This window comes from Mustela nivalis, assembly GCF_964662115.1.
Source record: "Mustela nivalis genome assembly, chromosome: 9".
Classification (NCBI taxonomy): Eukaryota; Metazoa; Chordata; class Mammalia; order Carnivora; family Mustelidae; genus Mustela; species Mustela nivalis.
The window spans coordinates 63,608,828-63,622,045 of NC_139028.1; the positions used below are offsets into that span (position 1 = coordinate 63,608,828).

Genomic DNA, 13,218 nt, shown 5'->3' on the forward strand with positions numbered 1-13,218 from the left:
TCCCATTGCCATCTTGGAGGAACAGAGAGAATGTGTGTGGAACAAATGAATGAGGGAGGGAGGGGAAAGCTGCTTCTGTTGCTAGGACAGATCCAGTGCCCCTGGGCTTTTCCAAAAGGACAGACCCTGGTTCCTGACTCTCTCTCTCCTTCATCTTTGGCCCTGCCCCGTCCTCAACCCACAACAGCCAACACTCACAGGTCTCCTGTCATAGAATTGCCTTCCCTGGACGGGGTCTCCCTGGGAAACTTCTCTCTTTTCTTCCCCACCCATCACCTCCACTTCCTCCCCTCACCCACCTCCCCTTCCACCACCACTCTGAAAACCCCAGGCCGTCTCTCTGGCTCCCCATCCTCCCCAGCCCCTTAATGGAATTCCCAGGGTTCTCCAGGCCCTTCCTTCTTAGTCTCTCCCTCAGGAAACCCAACCACCCCTTAAGCCCCCAGCCAAACGCAGCACCACCACTCCCCAAGTTTTGCAGCAACTTCTCTAAGCCTTCTTGGGTATCCCCAGATCCTGTTGACTCCTAGCTGGTCACCAGGCTAGACCCTGGCCCCCACCCCAGTCCAGGACATGGCCTGGCCTCCCCCTAGGTCCTCATCTCAGGATAGAACCCGAATAAAGGGATTCATCTGGCTGTGGGTAACAACAGCCCAGAAAGCTAGTGGCTTAGAAAAGATCAGACATTTATTTTTCTCTTGTGCAAAAGTCCCGATTTAGGTGGTCCCAAACCAGGATGGTCAGAAACCCAAGCTGTTTCTCATGGTCTAAGATGGTGCTCCAGTTGTGATGTCCCCTTTGTAAGCAGTGAGAAGGGAGGGGAGGCAAAGGACAGACAGATACTACCACTCTTTTACAGACATTCACCCCCTCCCCATATTAAATTGCCTTAAGGTACTTTGCTTATCTCCAATTGCCCAGGATTAAGGTACCTGGTCATACTTAGCTACAGGTAAGGATGGGAAATGAAGTTTTCATCCTAGGAGGACGGGTGCCCAATTAAAAGAGAGTTGCGGTTGGCACTTAGCTGTCTCTGTCACAACTTCCTAGGCGGTCCCGTTACTAGGACTGGCTGAGGCAGGTGGACACTTGGAAGGCAAGTGAAGAAAGGAAAGGGAAGGGAGGGAGTGTGGAAGAGCTGGAGGGGGAGAATCCTAGTATCTGGTTTAGAAAAAGGCTGTGTGACCTTGACATGTTGATTCCCACAACTGGGCCTCAGTTTCTGTAATTGGCGGTAATGTAAGGATTAAATGAGAAAATGTGTATACAGCACACTGCACAGTGCCTAGAACTTGCAGAGCCCAGCAAATAGCCACTGCTGTTATTGTTGTGACTTCCCTGGGCTGGCACCAAGCCTTTGACTCTCCAGCCATGACAGCTGTTACGCCCAGTCTCATGCCACAACCCTTCCTAACCATCCTCCAAAAGCCTCCATGCCTTGGGCTGTGCTGTTCCCTGCACCAGGAACAACCTGGCCCTCTCGTCTTCAGTCTAATTACAGCCATCCTTCAAGCCCCAGTGGCACCACTCTACCCCCCAGGAAGTCTTCCCCAAGCCATGAGAATCACCCTGGACCCCTGTGAACCCAGGTGCTCCCCAGACCTCTCACCATGCTCTATCCTCATACCGTGTCTCTGTCCCCTCCACCCCCAGCAAGCAGACCTCTCCAGTGCGATCCCCCATCACGGAGTGTGCTCTGGGTTAAAGTGAAGAGAGTAGGGGTGTGGGGACAAAAGGAGGGAAAAGGAAGGGGGCATTTCAGGCTCCCCGAATGGCACCTGGAATTTCTTGTACTGGCATGTAATAAATGACTTTTCCTTCTTGCAGGAACAGATGGGGCTCATGGATTATGGCCCTTGTTCTGACAAAAGTGTGCTGAGTTTTTCTCTTAAAAGACCAGCTGCGGGGCGCCTGAGTGGCTCAGTGGATTAAGCCACTGCCTTCAGCTCAGGTCATGATCTCAGGGTCCTGGGATCGAGTCCCGCATCGGGCTCAGCAGGGAGCCTGCTTCCCTCTCTCTCTCTCTGCCTTCTCTGCCTGCCTCTCTGTCTACTGTGATCTCTCTCTGTCAAATAAATAAATAAAATCTTTAAAAAAAAAAAAAAAAAACAGCTGCCTCGCAGGTGAAGGCAAGGAGAAATCCTCTGCTCTTAGCCCCTTGTTTAGAAACCTCCCAGGCCAGTTCCTAGAGAGAGATGCTGAAGGAACTTGTGTGTACAATAGGCAAGTTCATTATAATAGTACCAGGCATTGCACACTTACTCTGTTCCGGACATTATCCTAAGTGCTTTGCACATATTGATTTTCACAACCGTTTTACAAGATAGGTATCGTTACTGTTTCCATTTTACAGCTGGGGAAGTTAAGGCACAAGGAGGCTAAAGAACTCGCATAGAGTAAGACAGCTGCTGAGTAGTCAGGCCAAGATAAACACCAAGGGGACCTGGCTCTGGAATCCCTACCCTTTATGCGATTCTGGCTCTCAAAGGGAAGCTGGGAATGGGATTCACCTGCGGCCCACCATTTCCATTCTTGGAAAAGTAACCAGAGCGTCACAGTTCTTGGCAGTCTGCTGCATGGTCACCTGTCACCTGGGAGTCCCCACAGGGCTCAGCCAGCACTGTGGGCAGAGGTCCTCTGCCTTCTGGCTGCCCATTCCCCTACTTCCCCAGGACTGGCAGCTGACTCGGAACAAGATGCAAAGTAATTAGGATCTGTAGTGCTTGGCATGACATTGCATTGTAGAGGGAACAGACCTCTTCTGACATTGCCTCACATCTTTTCACTGTAACCCAAAGAGTTCCTTCTGTCCAAATTATCGGGGCACTTTTGATGGATTTCCAAGATGGGCTGGGCCTGGTTTTCCCCCTTCCTCAGCCAGCTGCAAGCATGTCTCCAGCATGACTATGGAGTTTAACTCCAGCAAAGTCCTTCTCTGAAGGGCCCCATGGCCCAACAGCCCTGGAGATGAGACAGGGCTAAAAGAAAAATACTAAGTTCCCTTCCCTGCCCTGTCCCTCTGCCCTGCCCTCACCCCTCCACTTTCTGAGAAGGGAGGCTCTTGGTCACGGCTGGTTTGTGTACAGGGTCTGAATGGTATACCAGCAGCCAAGGGCAGGCTAGATTGTTCTACAGGAGGAAAGCTGAGCTCTGGGAGGGGGATGGGGTGGGCAGGGTGGTGGAGATAGAGAAGAAAGAGAGCAGAGAAAATAAGGAGCTCTATGGGTGGGGCTAAAAGGAGGCGTGGGTGGGAAGAGCAGTTAAAGAATTCTTATGTGGTGGAATCCCTCAGAGATCTTCGGTGAAGATGCCTTTCCAAAACTTTCGAAGGCTCAGGTGTGTTTGAGATGCCTCCATGAGAGGGCCTCCAGCGGCTCTCAGGCACCCACAGGCCAGAATGATGGAGTTGGGAGGGCAGGAGCAGAACACATGGAACAGGCTATCTTGAGACTGGTTGGTTGGCAGGCTCCTGGCCACCTCCACGTTGCAGCCTCCTGGTGGCCCCACACCTCTTCAAGCTGTTGACTTCTTCTAGAATGAAGCACTGTTGAAGGGGTATTTCCTCTCACTTGGGAGGCCTGGTGGAGGGGTTCTCAGGCACCCAGGCTCCCCCGAGGCTGAAAGAGGCATATTTGAAGAGGTAGGTGGAGAAGAGGTAGAGTCTGGGGCTCTTCCTGGCATTCAGTGCTCTGGTTCTGTCCACACTGCCCCCTCCTGGCTTAACTGAAACTCACTGTTCAGGGCCAGATTCAGCACATCTACACCTCTGGGGTTTTATAGACACACAGTGCCTTCCATCATCTGCATTTTGGATTCCTCCCCAGCTCAAGCTCCACCTCTCTGAAGACGTGCTCCGATTCCTTCCTCTGCCGAGTCCCCACAGGCTGAAACATTCGAGGCCACGCTTGCCCTTATCTGGAGGGTGGTCAAGGGACAGCTCTCATTTTCCCAGCTTTCACACACAGGAGGCCATATGCCTGCCCCCCACCCAGCTCTCTCTACCCCTGTACCCCAGAACAGAGTCTAGCCTAGAGCTGTGGGAACATGCTCCCACTTCTATTGGCTGACCTCCTACTCAGCCTTCAACATCTGGTTCAGATGCCCCCCCCCCCACCCCATCCCATCCCAAGAGATCTTTCCTGACTCCTTGGACTGGATCATGGGCATTCTCTATTTATCTGTCCCAGCCTTGACATCATTGTTGTCAAGTGTTTGTAAGCCCGGTAGTTGGGAGCCTATATGGGGCAGGGCTAGGACTGGTTCTCCTGGTGCCCCCGAATCAACCCAGGCCCAAGGACAAGGTGTAGGTAAAGGTGTGCTGAATGAAGGGACCATCACACATCTCCAGAGAGCTCATACTCAACCCATCAAAGTCTAGCTAGAACACTCCTTTCCAGAACTTCTCACCTCCTCCTCCCAATTCCCTCAGTCCCTATATTGCTGACTCCAAAGCATCCAGCACACTCCTCAATTACAGTACATGCCATGCCGTATTTTTGCAAACAGCTTCTGGCAGCTTCCCTGACTCCCCGGGGGGCTGACTGGCACCTTCTGGAAGGCCAGGTTCAAGCCTGTCTTTCTGTGCCCACAGGTCCAGAGCATGGGCTCAAGGAATAGTCATCGGTGAGATTCTGTAGTCTGTGGGGGACCTCACTCCCTGCCCAGCTGAGCTAAGCTCTAATTCTCTGCCTGGTTTGGGGTTGGAAGGGCTTCTGGTGCCCAGGCCCCAGGTGTCCTGCCCCAGCAGACTCAGTGACCCTGTCGCTGCCACGTGGCTGTGAGTTTCTGGAGCAGCTCATGTGGCCGCCGGCGGAACTTCTTCTGAGTGAAGTAGAAGAGGATGGGGTCCAGCACGCTGTTGGCGCTGGCAAAAGGCCGCGTGCCCTTGTAGGCAGCAGCAAAGGCCTCCAGGACGGGGCAGGGGACACCGGCTGTGGAGCGTACTGCCAGGTAGGCGGTCTTGGTGATGTGGAAGGGCAGGAAGCTAATGGCAAAGACAGTTGCCACCACCAGGGCCATGCGGGCCGCCTTGCCGCGCCGTTCCCGGGCCACTGGCCCCACTGGGCCGTCCTGGCGGCATAGACGGCGGGCCAGGCAGCAGTAGCAGGCCAGCAGGGCGATGAAGGGCAGCAGGAAGCCGATGACGGTGAGGGCCATGCCATAGGGCATATAGCGGGCGGCCAGGGCTGGTGGGCTCAAGTCGTAGCAGACGGTGCGGTTACGCTGGATGCCGGTGGCAGCGAAGAGGGCTGTGGGCAGGCACTGGGTTGTCACGGCCAGCCACACGGCCCCGCACACCAGCCAGGCTGCGCGGCGGCCCCCACGCTTGTGCCAGGGGGCCAGAGGGTAGCAGATGCCCAGGTAGCGCTGGAAACTGATGCAGGTGAGGAAGAGTATGCTGCCATGGAGGTTGGCATAAAAGAGGAAGCGGACCAGGCGACAGGCGAGGTCGCCAAAGGGCCAGTGGTCCCCCTGGGCGTAGTTGTAGATGAGCAGGGGCAGGGAGCAGGCATAGAGCAGGTCAGCCAGGGCCAAGTTCAGGGTGTACACGGCTGTGCGGGTCAGGGCCCGGCGGGAGGTGCAGATCTGGGCAATGACACAGGTGTTCAGGGGCAGGCCAGCCGCCAGCACCACTGAGTACACGGGTGGCAGGAGCAGTCTCTTGAAGTTCTCTTGGTAGACACAGGTGGTGGGCGGGGAGCCCAGGGCCTGGCCTGTACCATTGTCCCACTCCATGGCTGCCCGACTGCGCTTCCTACATCCAGAGAGGCTGGGGAAGCAACACACAACCTGTCAGTAACCGTACTCACTGACCATCTGGTAGGCCCCTGTCCCTCTCTGGGCCCTTATCTCCACTTGAACCATCTCTAATACTCATGGAGGCCCCACATGAGGCCTCACATGAAGGAAACCTAGAATACAATAAAGCTCACGCTTGGGAAAAATCTGGTTCACTTTCTACAATATTTATTTCCCACCAACCTTCCTGGTGAACTTCTATTCATCCTTCAAAACCCTAGTCAAATGTCTTCTCTGGAAGTAGAGATTGACAGACTTTAGTTTGTTTTTGTTTGTTTGTTTGTTTGTTTTAAATCTTTTTTTTTAAAGTTTTATTTATTTAAGTAATCGCTACACCCAACATGGGGCTCAAACTCATGACCCCAAGATCAAGAGATGCATGCTCTGCTGGCTAAGCCACCCAGGTACCCCAGACAGACTTTAGTTTGTGTCCCACCTGTGCACCTACTAGCTATGTGACCTTGGGCTAGTGATATACCTTATCTGAGTCTCAATTTTCCTATCTGAAAAATGGGGGAAAGATACACCCATCTCTCAGAATGATATGAGATTAGAGGTACTAAATCAAACTAAGTTTTACAGGGCTTCCCTGGGCTTTTTGGAGTTTGGAGATTATGGTCATGGTGAGCCTGCCTGTCTGTCTCTCCAGCACTGACTGGAACTTCCTGAAGAGAAGTGCCAGGTCGGATGCTCCTCTGTGTCTGAGAGCGTGGTCTGGGGTCCAGGGCAGAGAAGGCCCTGGTAATTCTGAATTAATCAACAGGAACAGAACGTCCATACACTGTGAGCTGACAAAGGACAGTGCCCACCTCCTCAGCCTGGACTCCACCTTCCAAAGCCATGGTTCTTCTTTTGGCTGCAGTCTTCTTATCTGTAAAATGGAGGAAGAAAGTGATTCAGGAGTCCCCTAAGCCTCCTTCCACTTGACTTCAGGCTACAAATGCCTGTCTGGCCGAGCCACTGGGTCACAGCACCCTCTGGTGGCTACAGTGAGAACAGCGTTCCTGAAGGCAAATGGCTGGGTACCAGCCAAATCTGCTTCGTTGTTTGTTTGTTTTTCAGGGTTTTGTTTTTTTAGTTGAGTTGAGTTGAGTTTTGTTTTGTTTTTCTAAGACTTTAATTTTTAAGTAATCTCTATACCCCAGGTGGGGCTCGAACTCACAACCCGAAGACCAAGAGTTGTGCGACAGAGGCAGCCAAGTGCCCCTCCTGCTTGCTTTTTATAGAGAGGGAAATACGGCACAGCCAGAGGCTGTGGTGGCTCAGTCTTACTCCGTGAGTTAGAAACAGAGCCAGAACCATAGCCTGCCCTCCTGACTGAGAGGCTGCAACTTAGTGTAGCCCAGGGTCATGGAATGTAGAGGCTATAAACCAAATGTCAGAGCTAGGCAAACCTCATTCAAATCCTGGCTCCCCTACTTCTATGCTGTTCAACCCAAGACATGTCAAACTTGACTTTTCTAAATCTCTGTTCTTATCGGTAAAACATATCATAGGCCTAGTATATAATAGGTGCTTAATAAACGCTATGTTGTGCTGCTGTATCCTACACTTCATCCCTCCATTCTTCCCTCAGGCTAGGTTTTGGGGGAGGCAGAAGCTCAGGTGCCTTAAGGGGGTTCCCTGGTGAGGTAGGTCTGACTTCTTGATACCTACCTCCCAACCTGCATGTCCACATTTCCTGGTGTCCAGCGAGAATTCACAACTTAAATCCAATGGACCTGTAAGACAAAACCCTTGAGATAGTGGGTCAGATCATCCCCCTCCCTATTAATAGATGGGAAAAACTCAAGCGAAGGAAAAAATATGAAATCCTGCAAATGCACACAGAACAGGATAGAAGGTTGAGGCCACATACATGGGTTCTGGTCCAGAACCCATGTTCAAATCCCAGCTCTGCTACATGTGATCTGTGGGGCCTTAAGGCTCATTATTGGACTTCCATGCCTTGGTTTCCCTATCTATAAAATGGGCTCATATAGTACCTGCTTTCTAAGCTTGATATAAAGATCAGTGCCTGGCACAGGGCAGGTGTTGGCTATTCTTAATGTGAAACACCCTGCTAAGTCAAGTTATGATATTTTTCAAAGTTATGTTAGAGCAAAACCTAACTACCCAAACTGATTTCTTTCAACTTTCAATTTGATTTTGATGAAAATATTTTCCCCAGATTCTGGGAAACTGCAAAATAAGGTTCAACGAGTCTCTAGTTTATAGTCCCACAGGCCATATAACCTTAAATTATGGAAAACCCTTTGTGGGGTTTCAGCCCAGGTCCTAGGAATGCTGGGTGCCCAGCTAGCCAGTTAGGAGGTGGGAGGTGATTACAGAGGAAGAAGCATGGCCAGCCCCCCATTGTAACCAAGAAGCCAAGATTAGTACAGGCAGAGAAAGTTCATTTCCTCATCACCTCATTCATTTGTCTGGGCCTTTCTTTCATTTATGCATCCATTCTTCTGTTTTCACCTGTCAGGCATTTAAATGAACACTTATTACCTGCAGGACACATGCAGGTACAGTATACAGATGCAGATGTAGGTAGAGATATAAAAATTATACATACACATCTGCTAGTCTGAAGAGGGGGACCCATGTGAGCCATAGGATGGAAGAGAATTTTCAGAGGAGGAGAAAGGGTGGAACATGACCCAGGGGGTTGAGGAGGAGATCCCTGGGTGGGGAGGGGTGTCCTCAGGTCTGGGGGTGCGGAGAAGAGACAGGCCTTGAGAGGAGAGTTGCCTACTAGGGCTGACGGTCATGGTAAAAAGGAAGAAGCTAGTAGAAGGAGCAGCGCTGTGCCTCTGAACATTTTTGGGAGGCCTGTTGTCCTCGGATGCCACCCCAGGAAAGAGACCTCTGCCTCAGGTGATGGGAGGCTCCAGATATTTTTTTTAAAGATTTTATTTATTTATTTGGCAGACATGGATCACAAGTAGGCAGAGAGGCAGGCAGAGAGAGAGAGGAGGAAGCAGGCTCCCCGCCGAGCAGAGAGCCCCATGTGGGTCTCAATCCCAGGACCTTGGAATCAAGACCCAAGCCGAAGGCAGAGGCTTTAACCCACTGAGCCAACCAGGCACCCAGGCTCCAGATATTTCCCGCGCTCCACTCCCTGGTAAGACTAGACCTCTTGGAAGGAGTCAGAGGCTGCCCTAGGCGGGGCAGGGGATGGTTCTGAGGGAGGGCTCCCTTGGCCCCTGCCTCCCAGCAGCGGCTAACACGGGCTCCTCGATCTCTCACGGCTGTCACTCATTCTTGAGCCCTGAGCCCTGGGCCATCTCAGGCCCCAATGTCCTCCTGGGCTCCGGCCACTCTGACTACGGTCAGGGGCTTTCTAGCAAGTTGCTCTGATAGATGACATCCTTCACTGCATCCCTCTACCCTTTGAGGAAAAGCTCAAACTCCTGACGTCGCAGCTTGCTGCCGAGCCCTCCAGCCTCATCCAAGGCCCCCCTGGTTGTGCCCCTCTGTCCCCTCCTGTTCTGCCATACTGTCCCTGAGACAGCACCCCTGCCACAAGACCGTTCAAAGCCAGAGGTCCAGACTTCCCCTCTGGCCTCCGCATCTTGGCAGCTCCCTCCGCACGAAGTGCCATTCATCCCATGCCTACCAAAACACTAAGTGTCCATCCATCCAGCTCCAGATCTGATCTTGCTTCCTCCTTTCTGGGCCTCCGGCTGGGTGGAGTCACTTTTTCTGCCACCACCCCCCAACACTGTGGACCTCCTTTAGGTCAGTGCAGCCCAGCCTGCCTGCCCAAAGTCACAGTTCCTTGGGTCCAGCTCCCATGCCCGCCTCATACTGGCCCCCGGTGCTAGGACGCACCAACACTCACATGCGGCCTCCTGTCCCTGAAGCACCTTGGTGGCCTTTAATGCATTGGCACAGGGAAAGCCAGATATGAGGCTCTCCACTCTCCTGTTCTGAGCCCAGGCTGAAACACCTCCGATGGGGCCGGCGGCTTCCTCTGTTTCCTGGCAGGGCTGTCTCTGACTGAAATAGCCCCTGCGGGGGCCACCCCCTCCCTGCCACCCCTAACACTGAGGCCTGGCGGAAACCGGGCCTAGAGGAGCAAGGAGGCGGAGAAAAGGTCTCCTTCCTGGAACCCTCCCCACCCCAGCAGAGGAAAGAAGGTGATGTGGGGGTAGAAAGAGAGGTGGGAAGAGAACCAGAGGCTGCTGGTCAAAGGCTAACCCCACAGACCCAGCAGCTTCCTTTCTCCTCAGCCCTCTGTCAGTCTTCTCATCTGTCAAATGGGCACATTGGTGATAAAAGAGCTTTTGGCTCCCCCTTTAGCTGTAACACCCGGAGTCACCTTCCAGTCACTCACTCCCCAACCATCCTTCCTTTCTCCATTCATTCAATAGCTCATTCACGAACATGTGATGCCATCCCCCCACCTGGCAATCCACTTAGGTAGTCACTTATTTGCTCACCTTCTCCCTTCCCCCTTCCCTCTCTTCCTTTTCTCCAAAACCATTTATTGAACTCCTACTGTATACCCTCCAATCCTCCTATATACTTCTACTTAACACTCACTGTCTCCTTCCACATGGCAGGTCTGGAGCCCCTGGGAGGGGTGGGTGTGTGTTGTGGGGATAGATACGTCCAGAAAACTCACCTGAGTGAGAGTCTCCCTGCCGGTGCCAAGCCCTCTTCCAACCCCTCCTCACTCCCAAACCAAGACTCACAGCTGTTAGGACGGCCAGGGGAAGTGAGGTGGCTTCTCATTGTCCTGAGGGGGCCAGCTCCGGTAGTAGAGGCAGCATTTGAGAGGGGTGACCTGGAGGAAGGAGGCTTTGGTTGGGAGCAGCTAAGGCAGCTAGGGAAGGGGGGACAGCGTAGGGCAGGGAAGGAATACGTCCCTGGGCATCTGAGACCCAGGTTCTTGTTCTGCTTTGGTCCCTATTCACAAGTGCCTTCTCCTCTCTGAGCCTTAGTGGAATGTGGTCATACCAGCCACCAGCATGTTGTGAGGATGAGAGGCCAGAGTGACGGAGGACCCTTTCTACCCTGGAAGGTGTAAGCACTGACCTCCCACCCAAACCCCCTTTACCAGCAAGGGGATTAGGGAACCGAGTCGGGGACAAAAGCCTGGGTCAAACTGAGAAAATTCAGATTTGGACTGCCAGCAAACACTTGGTGTAAGGATTGAGCACCTGCTGTTTATTCAGTCTGTGCAAGGAGATTGCTTGTGTCAGATCCAAGTGTGGGTCTCCTGTTCTGATTTTAGCGGTGCTGGAGCCCCTGAGGGCAAGGACACCTGGCCTTCAGCCCAGCAACCAGTTCTTCGCTGGGTTCCCAGGACAATCTCCAGGGGTCACCCCTATCGTAGTTGTCTGTCCCAAGAATGGGAGCAGTTCTGCGGGCTTCCTGGAGGTGTCAGCCTCAGGGCGGGGCTGGAGTCTGAGTTCTTGCTATCTGGGTGGGGCCCAGACAGGAGAGCTCAGATCATGGGGGTTATGGGTACCCCTAGGACAGAGTGATCCAGAATGGATCCTGCAGAAGGCACATCTGTGGCTGGGCCTTAAAGGACCAGGAAAACTTGGACGAATGAAGAGTGAAGAGGGCATGATGTTCTCAGGTGGAGAAGGAGCCGACCTCATGTGAGAAATGAACAACAGCATAGCATGGGATGCGTCATGTGATGAGGGGGCTGGCCATGCTCCCAGGCCTTCGAGGGCTCCCGAGTCCTGTTTCAACCCTTCCCTACTGGGCTTTCCGGCCCCCAGATGAACATGCATGCTGTTTCCTCTGCCTGGGATGCTTTCCCCCCACCTTGTCCAAATAATCCCTGCTTATCCTTCCTGTAGTTCTCATATCTCATTTTCAACGAGAATGACTAGTGGTATCTGCCATCTAGGCTGTGGTAAGACATAAAAGGAACCACACAGGGAAAGTGTCCCAGCACATGGCACAGACTCCACACACTCTTGTTAATGGAATGAATGCATTCTGGGTCCCGCTTAAAGGCCCCCATGTTGGACTCCCTCCATGCACAGCAGTCCACATTTACTTCCGGGTCCTCTGGACCTTGTGTCCTTTCTTTCTTATTTATTTATGTATTTATTTGACAGAGATCACGAGTAGGTAGAGAAGCAGGCAGAGAGAGGAGGAAGTAGGTGCCCCGCTGAGCAGAGAGCCCAATGCGGGGCTCGATCCCAGGACCCTGGGATCATGATCTGAGCTGAAGGCAGAGGCTTTAAACCCACTGAGCCACCCAGGCGCACCCCCCACCACCCGCTTGTCCTTTCTTAACAGCCTACCCTCTGTGGGATGGTTTATCTGCAGTGCGGGCAGGTGGTGGGGGACAGTGTTCTCTCCGTTCTACAGATGAAGGAAGTAAGACTCAGGAAAGTTCAGTGAGTTCCCCCAAGGTGTCTCAGCTAGGGGACATTTCAATACAGACCCCTTATCCAAGGTTTCCCTGAAGTCCATGCTTTGAAGTTCGGGCTGGGAAATTCCCAGAGGATTGTCTTTCCTGCACCAAGGGCCTCCGGCCATGAGATGGTGCCAGCAGACTGCCTGGGATGGCCAGGCTCAAGCCTTTTGCCAGCTGCCCTGGGGTCAGGGCTGAGCAGCAGGTCTACACAAGGCCAAGGCCTCCCCTCTGGGGCTGGCCCTGAGTTACCTCAGGCCTGGGCTCCCAGCCTCAGTTCCTCCTGACCCACTCCCCAGCCTTTCTGCTATTTATTATTCCCGCATCGGTTCAAGCCCTGTTTTCAGAGCCTTACCTGGTCCATGTGGCTCACAGGAGCCACTGGGAACACTGGCAGGGGGACAGGGGCAGTGTTGAGCCCTGTTTGTCTGAGGTAGAGGCTCTCAGAGTGTTGCCCCAACACCAGGCATCTGCCACCCAGCTTTGTTCCAGGTATGCCCTTGGCAGAAGCACTGAAGTCCCTCACTGCTGAGAAGGGACAACCCGGCCAGTTTCCTTTTTTCAATTAAGGCAACACGTGGGATTGGTTTGTGCCCATAGCAGAAGCAATTCAGGACAGATGTCAGGGAGAACTGGCAAGGGTTGAAGCTCCTGGGGCTGCTTGGCTCCTATGGTCTCAGGATCCCCTTTGGATGACTCTGTAGCTCCCTCCCCGTCCCTGCTCCAAAGCCCTCCTATCTGGAAGGGATGAGGAGGCCAGAGACAGGAGCTGGAAGCCTGAGTCACTGTCTGCCAGCCAGCCAGGAACCAGCCCAGACCCCGTTAGATGTGGGAAGAGGCCTGCTAAACTTGGCCTGCCTGCCTGCTGGGAAGTATGGCCTGGAAACCCCCCTGCTTGGCCTCTGGCTTGTGAGCTTAGTAGCAAGGGCACAGGATGACAGGGGTCAAGACTCAGCTTCCTTCCCCTTACAAGGCAGAATGACTGCTATCCATCACCGACTTACTGAATGACCTGGGGAGAGCCACTCTCTCTGAGCTGGAGA

The 13,218-nt window shown here is 53.2% G+C and overlaps 1 protein-coding gene across 13 annotated transcripts in view; it reads right to left on the minus strand.

Moving 5' to 3' along the window:
* Positions 1–665: 665 nt before the first annotated feature.
* The window catches only part of P2RY6 (pyrimidinergic receptor P2Y6), a 38,126-nt gene continuing 25,573 nt past the window's right edge, over positions 666–13,218 (minus strand). For 5 of the 13 annotated variants that reach the window (XM_082682536.1, XM_082682544.1, XM_082682542.1 and 2 more), the window contains 5 exons: positions 10,488–10,579; positions 7,456–7,520; positions 6,609–6,670; positions 2,953–5,770; positions 666–2,481 (listed from right to left, as the gene is read on the minus strand). In XM_082682536.1, coding sequence (XP_082538662.1) covers positions 4,750–5,770; positions 6,609–6,670; positions 7,456–7,520; positions 10,488–10,527 — 1,188 coding nt within the window. In that variant the 5' untranslated portion in view covers positions 10,528–10,579 and the 3' untranslated portion in view covers positions 666–2,481; positions 2,953–4,749. Of the gene's footprint in view, positions 2,482–2,952; positions 5,771–6,608; positions 6,671–7,455; positions 7,521–8,209; positions 8,266–10,417; positions 10,580–13,218 lie in introns of all 13 variants that reach the window. The other 8 variants (XM_082682548.1, XM_082682546.1, XM_082682540.1 and 5 more) reach the window with 4 other exon arrangements.